This window comes from Phyllostomus hastatus, unplaced genomic scaffold, assembly GCF_019186645.2.
Source record: "Phyllostomus hastatus isolate PE091 unplaced genomic scaffold, TTU_PhHast_1.1 phas_scaffold_501, whole genome shotgun sequence".
Taxonomy (NCBI): domain Eukaryota; kingdom Metazoa; phylum Chordata; class Mammalia; order Chiroptera; family Phyllostomidae; genus Phyllostomus; species Phyllostomus hastatus.
This window is the reverse complement of record NW_025334033.1, coordinates 23,131,714-23,154,953: the sequence shown is the minus strand read 5'-3', so window position 1 is coordinate 23,154,953 and position 23,240 is coordinate 23,131,714. Positions and strand designations below refer to the sequence as shown.

Here is a 23,240-nt window from a genome sequence, read left to right as displayed (position 1 = left end):
CAGAAAATGAAAAGTTTAGGAAAACAGAAGGATCTGGACCAGTGGTTCCAAAATCTTATTGAGCATTGGAATTGGAGTCAGCTAAGAGCTCAGAAAAAGGAGGAGCTATGGGCCTATCCCAAGAACAACTGAATAAAAACTTCCAGGGTTGGGGCCTGGAGAACCTTCATTTTAAACAAGTTCTCTAGGATGTTTTAGTCACCTGAAGTTTGAGAACCATTGCCTCAGAGCAGTGCTTGAGAGATCTATTGGGATATGAAAAGAAAACAATAGATTTTCCTTTGTCACTGGCTATAGGCTAAATGCTTGTGTCTCCTCTAAAATTCATATATTGAATCATAAGCCCCAAGGTGATGGTGTTTGGAAGTGGGAACTTTGGGAGATGATAAGGTCATGAGAGCAAAACCCTCATGAATGGGATTAGTACCCTTATAAAAGGGACCCCGTGAAGAGCACTTGCCCTTTCCTCCACAAAGTTACAATGAGAACATGGCCATTCATGAGGCCCATCAGACACCAGAGCCTTGAGAAAGAAATTTCTGTTGTTTATAAGCACACAGCTGCCCAAACAGACTAAGACATCACCTTGGAAGATTTTGTTTGTGTATTTATAATGTTCATAATTTGTATATAATATGATGCAATATGTTAGTACTATATAGTTTATAAGCAAATAAATATCCCTATGTTTTGGAAAGGACACTCACAATGTTTTTACACTGATAAGGGCACTCCATTAAAAAGGTGTGAAGACTCTGCCATGGAGGAATAGAATGCCCCCAAGTCTTCATGACTTGGCTGCAGCTTGGTTGACTCCACCAATACTTTGGAACAGTCAATAGATCCATTAGTGAGATCTTTTGTCATTTCCACACCAAAGAAAGCCCAGTAGTTATGGAGGACCCTTCATTTCTCCAGGGCTGGAAAGGAGGCAGGCTTGAGTCCATGGAGCCTGGACCCCCCAGCAGAGGTATCAGCATTGCCCATGGTAGCACTGCCCAGTGGTTTCTCTCATCTTCAATGCTCAGTCTAAAGTAATACTGGTATTGTAGTTAGATTCTTAAAAATTGTCCAGTTTTTGTTCTCTTTTACTTTGAAGAGCTCCTTAAAGAAATAGAGATTTCAAGAGACTGGCATTTGATGACCTGAATGTAACCTTTTCTTTTAGTGTAATGGTGATAAGAAAGTTAATCAGGAGAAAAGAAGTAAATATTTTACAAAGGTAAAGAGAGCAAGGCCCAGGAAAGGAAAAGCCAGAGATCAAGGTGAAGTTCACTGATGAGAGGAACAGAGTTTTATATTTGAAACCAGATTTGTTTGCTTTCATCCTCAGAAACTAGAGATTCCTGAGAAGAGCAGCCTCGGGCTGGAGTGCTGAAAAAAGAGTAATCAAAACAATAATTTTTTGATTGGCATTATTATTTCCATAATTTTACAGCTGAGAATTTCAGAGACTAAAAACTGAGAGAAAAATCATATCTCACTAGTAAAAGGCTGAGAGAGGGGAAATGAGGACCACCTGAGCCCAGGGTCGGTTTTCTCAACCACAAATCCTGAATCTCTACATATCTGCTTTCCTGGGACTGTACTGGGCTTTCTCTCCTACATCTCAATCCTCCTCCACTTGCAAGATAAAATTTATAAAGTTTTCAGGATCGTTGTTATTACAAAATAACTACTGCCTCTTATTTCTCCTTGGGGCAAGGCTGCTATTAGGAAAATGACCAAGTTGTTATTGAGTCACAAATCGATCTGTGTGTGCATATGACAAAACAAGTCGGGACATTTCCTTAGTTCAACTTAGCTTCAAACATGTCCTCACCTGGAAAGGGGTTGGCCTGGAGTTTAACCTTTCCCTTATCTATATTTTTAAAGACCTGTACACAAGTGAAAGTTTAAAACAAGGCTGCGGATGACGTTTTAGATAGAAAGAATGAAGTGTTTCAAGCATTTCAAGTAGGTATTTATTCATTCAAGATTATCACACCTCATTGATAAGCCTTTGCAGATTGCCTTTTGTATCAGCTCTGTATCACTGATTATGTGAACTTGAGCTAATTATATAACCTCTCCCTGCCTCAGTTTTCTCATCTGTAAAGTGGAATTGGGAGGACTAAACATGATCACAAAGAAAGCACTTATAACTTTTGGCACAATGAAAGCTCATTTGATTTTTGTAACAAGTGAGTTAGGAATTACTTTTACAGGTGAGAAAATTGAGGTTTGGAGAGTCCTTGTCCAAAGTCATATGTTTAATCAATGTATATTGGGTATATTGGATATAAGGGCTATGAAGTCCCTCTAAGCTCTATTGCTCTCTTATTCCCCAAGTCTAAAGTAAAAAGCCAAGTACCTATGGAGTGAAAAGCTGAGATCTTGTTCTATACTCATTTTTATAGTTTCTGCTCTGTGCTGGCCCATTTACATATCCCATCAGAATTTCAGCTGCTGGTTTGTGGAACAACTGAAAACACCAAACCAACAAATAAAAAATCCCCACAGAAACTAGAGCAATCTTTTTTTGTGACTAGCTACTCTGGAACCAATAATGCATTTTGTGATTTTAGTAGTCCCAAAAGAATGGAAGACTTTTTTCTCTGCATTATGTTTGGAAACAAAAGGAAGTAAAATTTTAAGTTGGTTTTGGACAACCAAATAGACATTGAATATTTTTGTATCCTTAAAGTTTTCTAAGAGTTTTCTACTCTATAAGAAAGAGGGTGGACATAGACTAGATTCTGTGTTTGCATTATCCAGCTGCTTGGGGTGTTGGTTAGACTTGTTGAGAAGTGATCATGCTAGGGTCCTCAAAGAGATCAATCAAGCCACAAACTAAATTGGCTGATTGCAGTAAACCAAGAACAGAGTTTGGGCAGGTGGGCCATCAGCATGCTGGCTCTCTTGCTGGGTTCTAGTGTTTCTGACTATGGAATACCCAAGGTCACCATCCTCATCCTGGGTATGAGGCAGTGCTGGAGCATTGCTGAGATTGAAATGGCCCAAGCCTCTCGATAGCAGCTGGTATTCACACCATGTCACATAACTCATCTCACAAAAGTTTTCTGGGGTTAGCTAATGAAGTTCCTTGGCTGCAAGAAATCAGGTGCAGTTCCCAAAGATCTGCTTCAAGTGCTGCTGATGACTCATCATTTTTCCACTGACAGGATATCTTGTTGACATGGTTACTCATTGATTCCTATGAAGGCCCAGAAGTCAAAGGTTAACAGTTCAGGGGCAGAATCCCAAAGATCCCAAACTCTCCATATGATCTCACTGAAACAGGAACAATCCTGTTGAGGCAGGATGGAAAAAAGTTAGGAAAGCTCTCAACAAGAGAAATGCAGAAGTAGAAATGGATAACACAAGTCTGTAAGCCTGTAGGTCCTCTTGCCAGAGCCCCCACCTCCACACATGATCAAAGAGAAACAGTTTATGGCAGGACATTCCTGTGGAGGATGCAGAAGGCAACACCAAAAACTGGCTGAAACCAGATCAATCCAAGACAAAGAAAAAATTGACTAAAAAATTACCCCAAAGCTCATTATACCATCATTATAATGAAAATTGGTACCACAAGTGGAAGGGGGGCCAAGGAGAATGAATACCATGACACTTCTGGAATGACCCATGTTAGAAACAAGACCCCCTCCCAACCAGAAGACAGACACAGAATTGGACACCACAATGTTCAGGAACAACCCAACATGGGGAACACATAAAATCCCAAGAACTGACTGATCCAGTGTGTGACTATCCTGTAAGTTCACCTGCATCCACGGACGTGTACTTTCACTTCTTTCACAGTGGCACCCTGTGAGACTTGCAGCCAGGGGAGCAGTAGGTGACAATAGCCAGTCCTGGGCTTACCCCCTGATTCTATCTCCAGGAACCCAAGTTTGGCCTCTTTCTTTTTCTACCTAAAAAAAAAAACTTGCTTTCATACTCACTTGGACTTGCTCTTGAATTTTTTCCTGCATGAGTCAAGAGCCTGGAGGTCTTGGACTGTGCTGGGGCAGGGTCTGCCCTGGTTTGGAACCAATCTGGTGATACTGCGAGTCAGGTATGATTATTCCCTATGTACAGAAAAGAAAACCAAGGCTTAGGGAAGTTACTAAGTTGCTCAAACCCACATTCTACCAAGAGATGAAAAAGGATTTGAATTATGTTTATCTGACTCAAAGCCCATACAACAAAAATTAGTTGTGCCAAGGGAGGTAGGAATTGGCTGCGAGATCTTTGTGTGTCTAATGTTTAAAAAATGCCACTGAGTTGTGCTCCTGCATTGCAGATAATGACATAGATCATGTGTTTATTATTATTATTTCAAAACAGATATTCTGAAATTCTTTCTCAGCTATTTTGTGGAGATAGCTTGAAACAGCCTGTGACACACAGCAGAAGATATGCATCGTGGAGGTGTTATGGGACGGTAGAATTTACATACAGGTTGATTTTCTCTGATCAACAGTAAAAAAAAAAAGGCCAGCCAAGACGAGGGGACTGAAACCTTTGCCCATCAAACTTTGTCATAAACCAAACACCATGTTTGACAAGAAATTGCCACGTTAGACTATGCTGTGAAAGACCCAATTTATACACCGTCCTCAGTCACCCAGTTTCTCTGGAAACCATTTGGCTTAGATCATGCCCAGGGTCCTCCAGAAAGCACCAATGAGATGTTTTGATATGCTTTGATAATTCTATTAAAAGATAATTATATTTAACCTGGCTGGCGTCGCTCAGTGGATTGAGCTCAGGCTGTGAACCAAAGCATCGCAGGTTCGATTCCCAGTCAGGACACATGCCTGGATTGCAGGCCACAGGCCCCAGCAACCGTACATTGATGTTTCTCTCTCTCTCTCTTTCTCCCTCCCTTCCTTCTCTAAAAATAAATAAATAAAATATTTAAAAAAGATAATATATTTAAAAAGGTAAAGTCATGACTGTCATGCAGATATAAAAATAAACATGTAGTATTTTATTTAACTCATTAATAAAGAAGTTGGTAAGAGTGTTATAACCAGTTCAAAGGAGAGGCCAAAAACTTCCACAAATTTATATGAGTAAGGGAATGTTAAAATGTGCAAATGAGAACACAAATACCTCTTTCCACAGTGTGAAAGGGAAGTCAATCCAGCCTCTACAGGACAGGACAGAATTTGCATTTTGCCTTGCTATTAGTTGCCTGCAAGGTACAGAGTTGTAAAATGCCTCAAGGGCAATGAACACTAGCATCCGATAACTCAGGAGTCCGTGCTGTGTGTCAGACAATGCTAGTTTTCCACTGAAGCACAGAATTTCTGCTCTAATTCTTATGGTTAAGAAATGATAAAGGAAAGTAGTTAGCTACAGAATTCTAAAGATAATAGGGTAAGGTTCCTTCCCAAGGAAAGACTGTCTCTTTTAGTATCTCTGTCTCCTGAGTGGAGTCTTTGATAACAGAACTAGATTTCCAGGCTGGCTTCTCTCTTTTTAGCTCTATAGTGGGCAAATTATTTAAAATCTTTGAGCCTCAGTTTCCCCACTTTAAAACAGGGGTATTTACTTCATAGGATCTGAGCAGAGAATAAATGAGGAAATACACTGACTGTGCTTAGCACATTACATGTCAGCTATTATTATTTTTATTGATTATAATCTTTTGTGCTTTTTATTTCTCCTTACATGTTCCTCCTCTCTTTCTCTGCCCACTTAACTGACTATAATGACGAGTAGGGGAACTATTTATAGTAATGGGGTTGGGGCAGGCTGTCCCAGAAATTGCTGCTTTGGCATGTGGATTATTTGGAACTAAAAGATAATCAAGACCCAATAGACTCAAGAAGAGTCTTTTACCTGGCCCTTAACTACCTGAACAAATTTAGACAGGGACCTAATGCCAGGAAGAGAGCTATAACCAGAGATAAATTTTTACACCAAAAGGACTTATCTGCAAACATTTGTTTGCCAAACATTTGCCCTTTCCATCTTCCTGTGACTTGTTTTCCTCTCCTCTGAGGTCCCACATTCTTACCTCCCCCTTACTCAGGATGGTATATAAGCCCCAATTGACCAACCTGCTGGGAGCCTCTCAGGCGTTCTTTGTGGGGCTCCTGTTCATATGACATTAAATTTGTTTTTCTTCCTTACTCTGTCTTATGTCAATTTAATTATTAGGCCAGCTAAAGAACCTAGAAAGGAAGAAGAGAAAAGTTTTCCTCCCCTACAATAGTGTTTTGTTTTTTTTAAGGTATAGATAAGTCTGTTTCCTGTTCTTGATTTTGAAATTAACTGTATAAATTGTTATATATTCCTTTCTAGTTGAAAAACAAAGCACCCCTACCCCAAAATATTATCCTCCCTCCCTCCCTCCCTCCCTTCTTTCCTTCCTCCCTCCCTTCCTTCCTTCCTTCCTTCCTTCCTTCCTTCCTTCCTTCCTTCCTTCCTTCCATTCCCATTACCTGTCTTGGACCATCTAACCCTGAGTTTAAATTTAAAACGTGGTTCCTTTTTGCAGGCCTGAGAAAACAGGCTCTAGGGTGGGAAAGGCCCTCCAAGGGGTTCCTTTCAGGGGGTGGCCTGGAGAGGTGACAGTGAGAGTCAGGACTGGGAACTTGGTGATGAGTCTATCTGTAATGACACTCCTCAGACCCCAGGGTCCAGGTCCGAGGGCCAGAGAGTCTGTGTGCTGCTGGTGGGCAGAGTGTACTGAGCACTAGAGAAAATGGCCCACACAACCCTGCCTAGGGTAGCTGGTGCAAACGGGCGCTCAGGAAGTTTGCCTTTTCCCTTTCGGTCTAGTGGAGGGGGATCTCTTCCACCTCAAAGAGGAATTCCTGCGTGGATCCGGGGCAGGACGCCTGCATGGAGTTGACCCCATCAGCCCCAGTTTCAGTTCTAGTGCCCTGAGAAACTGTCAATTATTCAGGGGAACCCCACAGGCGTTCTTCCCCTTTCCTGAGCTGACCGTATGCATTCTGCAGGGGAGGAGCAAGAGTTTGTTCTGTTCATGCCAGCTTTATTTACTTCTAGGCAAAGTTCAGGGAGTGAAGGACAAAAATATTGCTGTGTTTAGGCTTCTTTTAAATAAATGTATGGCCACTGGAGTGACACCCTGGGGGGAGCCATTTTTTACTCCACAGTTCCGCTCCGATCACCTAATATGTCAGGCTACCAGAGGACTCTTGGGGGGCTCTTGGGAGAGCGAGCTGTCCTTTTGATGCCTTAGGGAACAACAGTGATGAGATCTCAGTGGTCAGGCGTGTAATTGGGATCTTGAAGCCAGTACGAGAACACAAATCTCCAGAGGGCTCCCTGCCGCTGGAGACTCCTTCTGCACTCATATCATCTATGGAGCAAAACTGCTTGTCTTAGCCCTTGTTAAAAAAATAACTTCCCTTGTCCATTTTCCCTAGTTAATGTATAAACAAGGAAGGAAGTGGTAGGCTGTTAACATGTTTGGTGACACACAGTCTTGGCCAAACTTAGTGCCACAGAGAGAGACATGGATTTGAGGACAAAAGGTGCGGGGTTTGAGCCCAACTCTGCCTTGGGTGAACCTTAACCTCTAAACAATGGGGATGAGGAAACCTGTGATACAGACCTCATGAGGTCATGAGACTGAAATACGGTCAATGTGCAAGCGTCCTTGAGCAAAACAAGGACCCACATGAAGGAGACACCCCAGACTGGGACTCTTAGTGGATGATGAATGTGGAACAGAGAGGGTGTGAGAGACTTGAGGGTCCCTAGCAATTCTGCTTCCTGACCTCAGAACAGGACTGGCCTGACTGTCACCACAGGGGCCTGGGTGGCTCCCAGCAGGCAGAGCTGTCCCAGGAGGCGTGGAGGGAGTGCCGGGGTGCCCACTCTAGGTGGGTGACAGGCTTCAGTAAGGAGGCCAATACATGAGTGGACTGCCTCACCAAAATAATTCCCTTGGACTTTGGAGGCTGGGGTTGGGGGTGGCGAGGGCAGCTGAGGCCTGGTGCTCTGCAGGTGAGCTGAGGGTTACTGCAGTTAGGGAATTGCTGGGAACCTCACAGATACTCCCTAGCAGATAAAGCCTGGGATGTTTGGCTAGCGTAAGAGATTAATTTTATGATGCAGCTAGCTCACTTTAGGTGTCTCTCTGACACTCTTTGCCCAGTCCTCTTGTCTTCATTGCTCCTTCGACTGAGTTCAGAGCCTTTGAACTGCCCTCAAGATCCACCTCACCCCCAACCTCACCTCTGACCCCAGGAGAGAGAAAAATCTCTCTTCTGGTCTGCTTTCTCCCTGGGGACTCCTGAGGGGCGAGGTCTGGGTTCATAGGTGAGATCTTCCAAACAGTGCATGTGGGTGGAAAAGAAGCAGTGCTGAAGGGCTGAGCCCTAGGCGTTCCAACATTTCGAAGTCAAAGAGATGAGGAGGGACTATTCTGCTTTTGCCAAATTATTTCTTAAGAATAAATTCTTAACGGTAACATTTCTGCCTAAAGGGTGGGAGTGATATGGTTGTAAATGAATGCATGAGTCAATATCTGGGCAGCTTCACCAGCATTGGATATTAGCATTCAACTGTTTTTTTTTTTGTTCTTTTAGAATATGTAGATTGTCTTCAGGCTGCTTCATTTACATGTCTTTGATTTTTAGAGAGAATTAACATTTTCCCACTCTGTTTGTCTACTAATTGTATTTCTCTTAGGGGAATGGTTCTGTCTTTTACCTATTTATCTTCTGGAATCTTGACATTTATTGTACAAATTCAAATTAGCTATTTATGATAGACCTTTTTTGTAATGTTTGATAGAAATATTTTCCCTCTTTTAAGATCTTTTTAGTAGTGCAAATTTTATGGTGTAATCACTTCAATTGTTTCAAAGCCAAAAGAAAGTTATAATTCTCTCAGAGAGTTGTAAACACCTTTTTTTCAATCCTTTGCCAGTTCCTCCATAATTAGATTTTATATTTAAATTTTTAATCAACCAAAGCTTATTTTGGTGAATGTTTTCTTTTTAATAACTTTTCTATGATAAAATCAATACTTGTTTATTAACAAAAACAAGAAAAAGAAGAGCAAAAGGAAAAAAAAACCCACATTAATGTTACCTCAATAAATTTAATTAAAATAAAAAAAAACATGTTGAAGAATATCCAGGATTTTACCACTCAGATAACCACTGTTGAGATTTTGATGTGGATACCTCCAGATTATTTTTCCTGCCCATATATTTAAAATTAAAAAAAAAATCCTCACCCAAGGATATGTTCATTGATTCATAGAGAGAGACAAACATGGGTCAGCTGCCTCCCACACGTGCCCCCACCAGGACGGAACCCACAACTTTTGATGTATAGGATGACACTCCAACCAACTGAGCCACCCGGTCAGCGCTATATATTTATTTTTTAAAAATACAATCAAACATACTGTACAAACTCTTTAATAACCTGTCTTAACAATGTATTAAGGACATATTTCAGTGGCATTACTCTTTTAAAATATTATTCAAAATAGCTTTAGAGTATTATGTTTACAGAGGGACCACAATTGATTTAATTCCCTATTTTTTATTAACTTTAATAGATCTAAGATATCACCATATGAACAATGCTGCTATAAACACACTTAAGCATAAATCTTGGTGCACATTTCTGATAATTTTCTTTGCTTAAATTTCCTTTTTTTTAAAGATTTTATTTTTTTTATTTTTAGAGAGAGGGGAAGGGAGGGAGAAAGAGAGGGAGAGAAACATCAATGTGTGGTTGACTCTCAAGTGGCCCCTACCTGGCCTGCAACCCAGGCATGTGCCCCGACTGGGAATCGAACCGGTGACCCTTTGGTTTGCAGCCCACACTCAGCCCACTGAGCCACACCAGCCAGGGCTCTTTGCTTAAATTTCTTAAAGTAGAATTGCTGAGGTAAAGGTTATAACTACCTACCTAACTAACTAAATAAATAAATTTGCCTTTTTACATATATTACCAAATTAAGTAAATTTCTATCACTTTAAGTTCCCATCAAACATGAATAGATGTGCTCTCCCCTTTCTCCCACTCCCCATGTTACATTAGCTATTAACATTTTTGCAATTTTATCTTCCATTGATAAGCCAAAATGGTATATGTATACTTAATTTTATTTTACTTTTACTAGTGAGTTAAAGTTGAATTACCACCACTCCTATTTAAAAACTATTTTCTCTTTTAAAAATAACTTATTAATGAGGTTTTATGTCTTATATATTAGTTTATATATTTTTGTATTTTTAAATATATTTTAAAATTGAAGTGCTCATTTAAAAAACTTTTAATGATTTCAGATACACAGTGTAATGAATATTTATATTCCCTCCCACTACTCAGATCCATCAAATCCTAAAATTTTGCCATATATGTTTCCTATTTTTGTTAAGAAATAGAATACCTGTATACCTGTGTACCTGTTTCCAACCCAATCACACATTTTCCCTCTTTGGAGGCAACCCCACCCTGAGTTTGGTGCCTCTCATTCCCATCTGTGTCTGTGTTTGCATCATGTGTGTGGAGCTATAACACATACAGCATTATTTTGGATATTTACCATTGTTTTTTACTCTACTTACCTGCAGCTTGTTTTTTTCTACTCAGCCTTATATTTTAAAGGTTTATCTCTATTGATGAGACTGCTGTAAACGATCCCTTTGTGAGAATATATCACAATTTGTTCCTATTGATCATTTGTGTGGCTTACTTTTTTGTTTGTTTGTTTTTTGCTATTACAAACAATGTTGCAATGCACTGGCATTGTCCACAAGTGAGAACTTCTAGAGTTTATTTTTAGAAGAGAAATTGCTGGGTTGTAACATATATGTCTTTTCAGTGTTCCTAGATGTTGACAATTTATCCTCTAAAATGGTTATACCAGTGAGCACGTCCTCATCAAAATGTGAATGTTCCTCTAGTTCTTCCACATTGTCACCAGTGCCTGATAGTGTCAGATTATTTCTCTTTCACCTGTTCAATGGATGTAAAATGGCATCACATTGTCTTAATTTTTATCTCTTTAATTACTGGTATGCCATTGGTCTGTCAAATTTCCTCTACTATGAATTGCTCGTTTCTGACATTTTGCCCATCTTTCTATTATTTCATTAATGTTTTTCTTACTGATTTTAATTCCGTATGATTCCATCTGTTGCAAATATCCTTTCTCAGTTTGCATTTTGTCTGTTTCCTGTTGAGCAGAGCTTTACATTTTCATGCAGTCAGATTCATCAGTCTTTTCTGTCAAGAACAGTCTTCCAGAGAAGGCAAAACTTCACCTCTTAGGGCTTTTTTTGGCTGGGACTGAGAACTAAACTGACATAAGACAGACTAATAGGAGAAAAGCATACAAATTGATATGTTTTGTATGACACAGGAGACCTCTTAAGGAAATGAAGACCCAAAGAAATGCCAAAACCTACATGTTTTTATACTAGGTTGAACAAAGAGAACATTGTGGAAAAGTAACTAAACGATGTAGGGAGGGTAAAGGAAGACAAGAATTATTTTAACAAGTTCTGTTTGTACAGAATTCTTTCAGCTTTTATTCTTCACTGAAGAATGATTCTTCCTCCTCCCACCACCAAGCCCTGCCCCAGTACTGGGAGGGCATCTTTCACATGGGAATTAATTTTTATCTTCTGTTTTTGGAAGAAAAGGGGAGATTAGAATACCTTCTTTAAATCTCCTTTGTTCAAGTGCTTTTTAGCTCAAAGTCATCCTTATGCTAAAGTGGCACATTTTGGGATATTCTGTCACCCTTAAATCCTTTGTGTCTTCATTTCTTCAATTCTCCTTTTAAGAATTACCTGCTCCCATTGGCAGTTCTTTTTAAAAGGTGTTCTGTAATTGGTCATAATCTTCCAACTTTCTTAGAAGTTATCTTCATTGGTCACCACACACTCTTATTCCAGCTGCATTCGAGCTCATTTGAAATGATTTTTCTGCGTATGTTTATGGGGCCTGACTTAGATAAAGTAATTAATAAAAGTTAGCAAATGGATGGTGTGCATAAGACACTCTTGTTCTCAGGCCCTCAGTAGACATTGGTAGTTGACTACATTAATTTCTTTGTTCATGCACCCATACATTTATTCATTAATTTATCCAAAAAGTAGTTTTTGGAAAATCTACTGTGTGCCAGATCCAGGTTGTAATGTTTTAAACCAGTTTTATTGGAATTGGCACGTGTGCACCTTTGCCATCCTAAGGGGGTTGTGTGCGTGTGTGGTATTTTTCACAGATTTGTGGACAAGCATAATACTTATCTCTCAGGACGAACTGGGTATCATGTCTTGCTTTTTTCATTATTTGGAACTGATTACATGATATGAAAACATTTGTTTCTTGAATACATGGAAATATTCAGTAAATTTGTTTACATCATATTTGTTTTGGTAGATGAGGTATTTCTTTAATAACTTTCTCAATTTCTTTCTTCTCCTTCATCATATTGTTCATGTTTTCTACATCTTGTTTTGCCAGCTTGATAGTTTATATTTTGTATTGCCCATTTGGCTAAATATTTTGAATTGATTATCATAAATTGTGCATTATAATCATTTATGCTTTAAAGCCCTTTATATCAATTGTTAAATTACCAGTCTGGTTTTTAATTTTGTTGATTTATACTATTTCATTTATTTATTATATTTCCAAGGGGTTTAATATATCTTGTAATCTTCTCAGAAAATGAGTGTTTAAATTTATTTATGGCCACTGACTTTCTGTTTTCCAGTTTATTTATTTCTGTTCTTCATCTTTATTATTTTCCCTTATGTTGGTTCTCTTCTTTTTATAAGATTTTAAATCAAGCACTTAGTTTACTTATTTTGTATTTCTAAAATGCATCTACATCTTTACCTTTAGGCCCTGATTTGTTCACACACTCCTCACTTTTACTAAGTGATGTTTTCAATTTTATAATATTCCAGAGTAATTATCATGTTCTTTATTTCCTACTTAGCTCTGTTGCTTAGGAGAATTTTTGTTGCTGTTGTTAGAAGTTGTCACCCATTTATTTGTTTCTGGTGGTTGTAAATGCTCATTTTTATATTATTTTAAAATGACAAATACATTAAAAAACTAGTATGGGGAACTCTTGTACAGCCTTTACCCAGAATCACCATCTGGTTATAGTTTGTGTGTTTCTAGTTTTCCCTGATTACTACATCACTCATTCTCTCTCTTTCCATGAATTTTTTTCTGAACTGTTGAGAATAAGTTGCAGATATACATACCTACCTACCTAAATACTTCAATGTATATTTCCTAAGATAATTTCTCTTATAAAAATCAGGAAATTTAAGTTATGAAAATTGGAAGAGTTTATTTTGATATGATTATCTAATTCCATAATTCGTATTTAAATTGTCAGGTATCCCAATGTTGTGTTTTATATATACTATACTATATATTTATATAAATGTTTGTATAATTTATATTTAACTTTATAACCAATTTAAATTAAAATAAATTTAAATCTATATTTATATTTATTTTATGTTTTTTAAAAGATTTTATTTAGTTATTTTTAGAGAGAGGGGAAGGGAAGGAGAAAGAGAGGGAGAGAGACATCAATGTGTGTTTGCCTCTCACGTGCTCCTCACTGGGGACCTGTCCTGCAACCCAGGCATGTGCTGTGACTGGGAACCGAACCAGCAACCCTTTGGTTCACAAGCTCACGTTCAGTCCATTGAGCCACATCAGCCAGGGTTGTATATTTATTTTTAACACATATATATACTGTGTATCATACACAAACACAGACACACACAGAGAAAGGAAGCGAGACTGAGAGTATTTTAGGATCTGCAATAACAATGATGACAGTGGTGACAACTGAAACGGTTACTTGTTTATAGCAACCACCACCTATAGGGCACTCAGTATATTAATATTTATATTTTTATATTATGTTCTAAAGAAGTTTATATGTGTTTTCACATTTATTATTGTTTTACTGTATACTTATTATATATTCATAGTAGAAAAATAAGGCAAAGTAACAAAAATCACCAGATACCTCAGTGCATAGAGATAACCACTATTAGTACTTAGGTGTATATTTTCTAGATTTTTGCTTTCAATCAACAAAAATCAGAAATTTTTGTCTATTAAATAAAATATGAGTATACATTATAGACGTGGCTTCTTATCGCATGATTTGTGGTTTTGGCCTTCTTTTAAGTCTTAGTATTATATTATTTTACATACCTTATAGTTGATATTTATAACAACTTTGCAAAGTAGAGCTACATTTTTAGGTGAAGAATCCAAGGTTCAGAGAGAGGTCAATCAATTGCCTAGGTCACACAGCGGTAAGGGATGGAGCTACAATCCGAACCTGGGGCTGTCTGCCTCCGAGCCTGTGGATTAGATCACTGTTTGCCCAGGGCTCCTTTCAGGTTTTCACGCATACCATTAATACTTAGTTTTATTGCATTGTGGTGGGAAAGTATATTTATATAGTTTTCTTCTCGAGTCACTTTTGGCACCTTATTTGAGAGTTGGTATATATGTACCAATGTCCTGTGCATTGAAAAAGATGGATAGTCCATGTGTTATTGAGCTGAATAATGTCTACTGCTTCTTATTAATTATATTCATAATTTGTATTAATTGTATTCATAACCTCTGTTATTTTTCAAATTTGTATCTATTTTTGTCACATCTTCAATATCTTCTAAATCTATTTAATTTTTAAGACTGTCTAATTTTTGTCTTTGCCTGATAATGAATAACACTTCCCATTTCAATTGTTTTTTTAATTTATTTATTCTATTTCTCTTCACATTTCTAACTTTGGTAATCCATGTCTTCACTGTTGATTTCATACATTTTTTGTTTATTATAATCAAGAGCCTCTTTGCACACTCCCTCAGCCATTTTGGCTTTAAAATCTCTTTTATATGATATCAACTTTACCAACTTTATGAAGGTTTTTCTTGTTGTTATATGAGTTTCCACAATAAAAATTTTTTATTTTTAGCGATTTTTTTGTTGTAGATACCTATTTTTAAGCAATGAACATATCATTGGGTCTTATGTTTTAATCAATATGAGAATTTGTCTTTGGAAAAATGAGTGGTCTAAAAGCACGGATTCCACTGGGATGCAGATGGTCTAGTGATGACCCTTCAGCTCCTGACTAGACTGTCTGCCAGTTACATCACTTCACTGAGGAAGTTATGTTTCCTCATCTCTAAAATTCTGTTAGTAAGAGCACCACCCTCATAGAGTTATTATGATGAGCAAATGAGATAAAGAACACTGAACTATAGGAGCATACTAAACTATTATTTGTAAACTATTATTTGTAAACTAGTATTTGTAAACTAGTATTTGTATTAGTTGTCATTATTTAGTATTATGGAAATCATGCCTGGAAATATCACTGAAAACATTTCTTGGCAATGGTATATAAAGCAAGTTCCTTAAAACAAAGACCTTTGCTCAGAATGGGGGTAATCAGCTCCACATTTTCTCTAACCATGTCTCAGATTTCTCTCTGCGATAATGGGAATAACTTACAATAAAACTGCTGAGAAGCTCTGGTCCACACCCCTCAGGTTTCAGTTCAGCTCCTCCGTCTGTACTTCCCGCCACATTGTGGAGTTTCACAGCTTGACTTAAATCCAGCCATGGCAGGAGTCACTGCCTTGCTTTCCATTTAGTTAATTAAGCATTTAGGTTGTAAAATAAGTTGTTTGCTGTCATGATGGGTACTAAAGCTGCAGGCTTAGCTGGCTCAGCAGGCATGGGAAAACCTGAAACTAAGAAAAACAAATCAAGCGCTGCTGAATTTTTCTACTTCCTGGATTGGGTAACTTGCTCATCCAATGAAAGCCATCTGGTGGGCAACCAGGCATGAGGACTGACTCTCAGCCCATGGTTCCCCCTCCAGTGATCCTCCAGGCCCTGCACGACTGGAACCTCTGCTCCAGGGAAGCTGCTGGGGAGTGAAACAGAACTCTCACTCACTTCTGCTCCTGAGGACCTAAGAGGGACAGAGAGGAAAGCTGAAAAGTCTGAGGTTTAAACTATGGCCCATTTTTAATTTTCTAAAATGGTCTTGGAGTTTTAGAATCCAGATAACCTTAAATCAGACTATGCTATATCACCAAACTGAAGAATAAATATTGTAATCTATAATATACTATAATGGGATGAATTCCAGAATGACATGACTTATTTTTAGTTGATCGCTTCAAATTTCTGATGGCTTCTCTTTGATCACTGAGAGGGAGATATGGGTCCCCACCTGATGCAATAGAGTGGTTTTCTTAAACTCCTCTAATAATAATCATCATTTTATCTCTTGTTAAACATATGCTTCTAAGTCCCTCCCTGGACATTCAGATACAGTGAGTCTAGGATGGAACCTCAGATTTGAGTCCTTAACATTAGAAATGCTTGGGGGAATATTGGGAGAGAATGAGGGAATGGTCTGTTTTTAGAATTAGACAACTCTAGGCTTAAATTGGTCTTTCACTTACCACTTATGTAGTCTTGTACAAATTATTTAACCTTTCCTAACTGATTCTGAAAAAAAAGTGGAGATAAAAACCTTTACCTCAAAGTATTGTTGAGAGGTTTAACAGGACTAAAGCCCTTTATGGCATCCACTTTTGGTGCTGCTAAATCATCTCTATCTACATTAAGTTGAGGATTATCCATGAACTGAGTTAGCATGTAGCTATACTTTTTAAACATATCTTTACCATTTATTCAGCATGTATTTGTAAAGATTCTGCTGTGTGCAAGAAACTGGGTTTCTAAGCATCTCCCTGGTGGTATGGTGTGACCACATGGCCCATCCCAGGCTTCTGAAGAGGTCTGCCCAGATGGACTTCACATAGCAGTCTCCTAATTATTTATGGAGCTTGCTGAGGTCAGGAGTGCCATGTTCTTATTCCTCCCTTCTGCCATAAATCCCACTTTTCTTGAACCCAATCATATAATATTTGTAAATTTAAGTTGTACAATATGATATATATATACATGTATATTTTGCAAAATGATTACTACAATAAGGTTTGTTAACCCCTTCATTTCTTCACACACACACACACACACACACACACACATATATATATATATATATATATATATATATATGTGTGTGTGTATTGTGATAACATTTCAGACCTACTGTCTTAAAAACCAGGTATATAACACAGTATTGCTGGCTATAGTTACCATGCCGTACACATTAGGTCTGCAAATCATATAGATGGGAATTTATACTCTTTAACCAACATCTGAATATTTGAAACATTTTGTGAGTTTGAGTGTTGTCCCTTAACAGAGACCATGCTGATCTTCTCCATATAGTTCCAATTTTAGTATATGTGCTGCTAACGCAAGCACTATGTATAAATATACATTTTTCTTCAACAGAAAATATACATTTACATTATTCCATTTAGATTCTCATGCAAAAACGTTTTAGGTGATTTGCATTATGCAGTTTTTCCTTCATGGGAAAAAAAAGCATTTGTGCTTTTCTTTAGGATGGGAAACCCCATCCTAATGGCAAAAATGCAATGGATTTCTGAGGAATATATTTATACTTTCTTTGTATTCTTGCTTCAAAAGGCTTTAAGGCAACTTTTTAAAAAGATACAAACAGAAGGTGGAGGCATAGGTAGATATACTTTGCCTCCTTGGACAACCAAAAGAAGGACAACAACAAATTTTAAAACAGAAAATAACCAGAACTGCCAGAATATTGAACTGTATGGAAGTCTAACAACCAAGGAGTTAAAGAAGAAGCATCCATCCAGACTGGTAGGAGGGGTGGAGACGGGCAGCCAGGGCAGAGAGGACACATGGCAGGGTGGTGGCTGGAGGTCAGCACTTGTGTGCAGATAAACTGGGAGGAACAACTGGGGGGTCAAGACAGACCATGCAACCCAGGGCTCCAGCATGGGGAAATAAAGCCTCAAAACCTCTGGCTGTAAAAATCTGTGGGGGTTGCAGCAGCAGGAGAAACTCCCAGCCTCACAGGAGAGTTCACTGGAGAGACCCCCAGAGTCATAGAATGTGCACAAGCCCACCTACATGGAAATCAGCACCAGAAGGGCCCAATTTGCTTGTGGGTAGTGGGGAAAGTGACTGAAAGCTGGCAGAGAATCAAGCAAGTGGCATTGTTCCCTCTTAGACCCTCCCCCACATACAGCGTCACAATGCAGCCAAGTGGGTCGCCCCATGGTAGTGAATACCTAAGCCTCCACCCCTTACAATGTAATGTTACAATATGCACCAAGACAAAGAAATATGGCCCAAATAAAAGAACAGATCAAAGCTCGAAAGATAGAAATAAACAATGAAGAGACAGCCAACTTATCAGATGCAGAGTTCAAAGCACTGGTAATCAGGATGCTCACAGAAATGGTTGAGTATGGTCCCAAAATGGAGGAAAAAGTGAATACTATGCAAAGTGAAATAAAGAAAAATATACAGGGAACCAACAGTGAAGGGAAGGAAACTGGGACTCAAATCAATGATTTGGAGGAGAAGGAAGAAATAAACATTCAACCAGAACAGTGTAAAGAAACAAGAATTCAAAAAAAATGAGGAGAGGCTTAGGAACCTCTGGGACAACTTTAAATGTTCCAGCATCCAACTCATAGGGGAGCCAGAAGGAGAAGAGAAAAAGAAATTGAAAACTTATTTGAGCATATAATGAAGGAGAACTTCCCCAATCTGGCAAAGGCAATAGACTTCCAGGAAGTCCAGGAAACTCAGAGAGTCCCAAAGAAATTGGACCCAAAGAAGTACACACCAAAGCATATCATAATTACATTTAGCCAAGATGAAAGATAAGGAGAGAATCTTAAAAGCAGCAAGAGGAAAGGAGATGGTTACCTACAGAGGAGTTCCCATAAGACTATCAGCTGATTCCTCAAAAGAGACCTTGTAGGCAAGAAAGGGCTGGAAAGAAGTATTCCAAGTCATGAAAGGCAAGGACCTACATCCAAGATTGCTCTATCCAGCAAAGCTATTATTTAGGATGGAAGGGCAGATAAAATGCTTCCCAGAGAAGGTCAAGTTAAAGGAGTTCATCATCACCAAGCCTTTATTATATGAAATGTTAAAGGGACTTATCTAAGTAAAAGAAGAAGATCAAAACTATGAACAGTAAACTGACAACAAACTCATAACTATCAACAACTGAATCTAAAAAAAAAAAGCCAAACAAACAAACTAAGCAAACAACTAGAAGAGGAACAGAATCACAGAAGTGGAGATCACATGGAGGGTTATCAGTGGGGAGGGAGGGGAGAATGGGGGGAAAGGTACAGGGAATAAGAAGCATAAATGGTAGGTACAAAATAGACAGAGGGAGGTTAAGAACAGTATAGGAAATGGAGAAGCCAAAGAACTTGTATGTATGACCCATGGACATGAACTAAGGGGTGAGAGACAGTGCTGGTGGGAGGGGGGTGCAGGTCAGAGGGGAATAAAAGAGAGAAAAAAATGGGACAACTGTAATAGCATAATCAATAAAATATACTTAGAAAAATAACAACAGTTAATTTTTTCCCTAAAAACAAAAAACAAAAAAGACACAAATGATGCAAGACATATTAAAAAGAAAATTTAGGTAGGGAAGAGAGGGTGGGAAGAGGAAGGTGAATTCATGAATGAGGTGACACGTCAAATACATGTATTGTCCTTCTCACTCCCCAGTCATGGGCCAGGATTTTGGCTCTGAACTCTCAAGCCATCACTCCGAACCCTCTGCAGACAAAAGTTGGAGGTGATGACCCTCAAGCCAATTATTAGGGTGATCATGTCTATGAGTTCTGATCTTTGTTTTAACTTTTCCATTAACCCAAGACTTTAGGCCCTCATCAACATTAGGGTCATTAACACTCTACAGAGGGCACATGAATTATTACAGAAAACTATGTGCTCTCCAACATTCCAGCCAGATACAAAATGGATCAAGAAATAAGGAGGCCTCTTGCTGCAGAAGGAATGGTAGCTGGGTGGAAGACCTGGGCCAAGGTTCGGCCAGTCCCCTGGTTCAGAAGCTGTACCCATGGCAACAGTAATGATGGCAGCTCTACTCCAACCAGCAGTAACACACTTAAGAGGTACCAGCAAAAAGGTGAGCCTGTTATACTTCTGGGCTGGGCTGTTGGTGGGGGAAGTTTATGTAATTTTTATGCATAATCACTGAGTAAGAATAAAGAGCTTCTTTCATGTTAACCTTGCAAACCTATTTCTATAAAGTAAAGGCAAGTGTCCAGCCACACAGCCTGGTTGAGGCCAGTGTGTGTCTCTCGTATAGGAAACCTGTAGTCTGCCTCAGCTTTGCCTTTTATTTATTATTTTTACTTTCTAGTAACAGTGCTGCATGGGACTTTCAACAAGAAAAGCCTGGAGGATAGTTGCTTTTGAAGCCACCGCTCTTGTCTGCCTCATTCATTTCAAACAGAGGAACTTCTCAAAGAGATGAAGGCCTGTGTACAAACAACAATGCCCACTGCATTCTCTTGCCATCAGCTGTGATGTGGTAGCTTTTGATTCTGCACAAAAGCTGCCTTGTTTCAGAAGCTGATTGATGGTTCTTCTGAATGAAGGAGGCAATGAGAACAAACGAGCAGGGCTCCTAGTAAGGCAAGGTACTTCAAGAGAATGGGCTTGAAAGCACTTAAAATAAAATGTAAACACACGGCTCAATGAAAGTAAGAAATTCTGAAAGGCCTCGATCTGTTTCTGGTCGATAATTTGTAGTTCCTAAGGAGCGCCACGAGTTTGTGCAAACACATGTATACTCCTTACAGATGTCTGATTGGGGGTTTTGGACTTCTGGGTGGAAGGAAAAAAAAGCAAGAGAATCCAGTCGAAATAAAAAACACAGGCAGTCTGAGTTGGGTTTGCGGAAGTGGAACAGAAAACAATGCATTGAAAGGGATGGCAATGAGGCATCTCTGCACAGGAGTGGACGTGTGATTTCTCTTCAGAAAGACAGGCCAAGCCCTGCAAAGACTTACTGTGAAGACCGTGCGCAGTGTTAATGCCCGCTCTGCGTGAGCTCTGGGAGGTGGGCTCTTCTTCCCCTGAACCCTTGTCCTTCCCTTTGGTCTGATAGAAACAAACCTGTTAAAAATCAGCATGAGAAATGTAGTCATAATAAAATTTTTTTTAAAAACTTATGTATAGTTGGCATACAATGTCATATTAGTTTCAGTTGTAAAATAGGGTGGTTTGAGATACACTTTACAATGAGGTCACCACGCTAAGTCTAGTAATTATCTGTCAACATGCAGATGTATCACAATACTGACTATATTCCCCTCACCTTTATCAATTGTCTCTGTTGATTACGTCACTTTCAGCTGGGCTTTCTGTTGCTTGAAGCTGAATGTATGCTTACTGATACATTACCTGTCCTGAGGAGCAGAGAGACATATGTGTTTGAGTGAGTGCACAGGTTGAGGATCAGGCTTTTGGCACAGGTAGGAAAGGGTCCAAAATGTTCAGGGTGCATGAAGGACAAGTGTTCCCTGAGATTCTTTCCCAACGCAGAAAAATATATGTGGTCATTAATCTATGCTATGTACTAAGTACTAGTCATAATGACCTTGGACCTTTCATCTAACCTTGGTGAGCCTCAGTTTATCCATCTTCAAAGTGGGGATAACAACACCTTGTGTCACTTGGTTTTATGAGGAGCAGATTTCGTTGTGTTTGTAAGTTACTTTGGACATTTTAAAGGGCAGCCCTGGCATCATGTCCGAGCCTAGCCTGGTGCCTGGCACATGGTAGGCATGCTCAGTAAGTATTAGTTGGGCTGCCATGCTGTGCCTGCCGCCGACGTGAGGGTTGCGGGCACTGCACCGAGGGCTTGTGGGGGTGCGCTGCTCTCTGACTAATTGTTCCATGTGGCATCTACTTCAGACATAACTTCAGGGATTTTATTAAATGCTCGTTTCTTGGCAGAGATGTCTTAGGCTCTGCAGCCTGGATAGAGAATTCAGCTCTTGTTTTCCTTGTATTTTCCACTAAATATGCTGTGCTGAGGTGTCTGTTTTGATCAAGGACACTGTCAATTATTCCTCCCATCTGACTTCCTCTATGATTTAAGGTGTGAAGACATCTGGTGACTTTAACCTATCACTGTGGTGTGAGATGCTTTGGCTCCAATCAACAGAGCTGTGTCCAAGGCAGGCTGGCTCCCTGCGCAGTCTCAGGCTGCTGACTCAGGCACCCGCCAGGTGACAGGTGGCCCCTTTAAGTCATTGTAGAGCAAGAGGAGACAGTCACAATTGGTTATTTAAAACTTCCCTATGCCAGATCAATCAGGAAATGATTTGCTTCCTTCAAGCTTGTCCGCCCCCCCTCCCCCGTAACATTATCTGCTCCCCCACCTCCACATCCAGACTCAGACTGTGTGCCTCCACTGCTGGGTCTCACTGGCTCTCGGCCTCTCCCTGCTGGACTCCTGGGACCGCTGCTGGCTGCGGATTCTCTGACACTGAGCTTTCTCTGGTTTTAGACGCACTGTGCTCCATGCCACACTGGATGTGAAACATGCAGAAACACCACTGAGGGCTGGAAGCTTGGCACATGAAAAGTCTTGTTTCAGGTTTCCCCCTGAGAGGAATTATACTTGAGTAAGACAGGAAAGACCGTCCAGTGCTCGGGAGATAAAGGCATCAGGCTAGTGAGATTGGAGTCACTCCAGTCTGGATGACTTAACGAGTAACATGAACATAATATTTAAGTGCTAAGACACAGCTGGTGTAATGCTGATGAGCGTGGCGTGGGGAAGTGAGGGGCCAATGACAAGAGAGCGCATTCTGGATGCGGAGAGGGAGAGCATCTTGATGCTAAGTAGGCAAAGCCATGAGTTGGAAGTCGTGGGCTTGAGTATAAAGTTGTAAAGTCACTTGTAAAGGGGCCACATCTCCACCCTCGGGGCGATGGTGAGAGTTACAGGCATGACCTTGAGGAGGAAGGGCTTTTACAGAGGGGGGATGGTGACAGCTCTTAGCCTGGGTCACAAGAGGTCCCCCACCCTAGCCAATGGCTCAGAAGTTTACTCGGGAAAAGTACTCAGCTTCCGAGGAGCTGGGCTAAAGACCTAGATTGTCCCGATTTACAATCACAGGTCAGTTTGGAAGGAAAGACGAGCCAGTGAAGAAAGATGCTTTTGAAAATAGGCCAGCATCTCAGACATCCCTAGAGTTGGAAGGAAACCCAGAAGGTGCCTAATGGGTGGCCCCCCAGATCCTG

At 39.7% G+C, this 23,240-nt stretch overlaps 1 protein-coding gene and 1 non-coding gene across 2 annotated transcripts in view; both read right to left on the bottom strand.

Annotated features, from left to right (window-relative positions):
* Nucleotides 1–15,654, bottom strand: part of LIPC (lipase C, hepatic type) — a 142,668-nt gene extending 127,014 nt beyond the window's left edge. Inside the window, exons 1-2 of the mRNA XM_045823937.1 lie at nt 15,519–15,654; nt 3,948–4,073 (exon numbers count right to left, since the gene is read on the bottom strand). Of these exons, the coding sequence (XP_045679893.1) occupies nt 3,948–3,977 (30 nt within the window). The 5' untranslated portion in view covers nt 3,978–4,073; nt 15,519–15,654. The remainder of the gene's footprint in view (nt 1–3,947; nt 4,074–15,518) is intronic.
* Nucleotides 15,655–17,250: 1,596 nt separating this feature from the next.
* On the bottom strand, nt 17,251–17,357 carry LOC123808995. Its single transcript, XR_006783878.1, has one exon. It is a non-coding gene; the product is annotated as a U6 spliceosomal RNA (small nuclear RNA).
* Nucleotides 17,358–23,240: the final 5,883 nt, after the last annotated feature.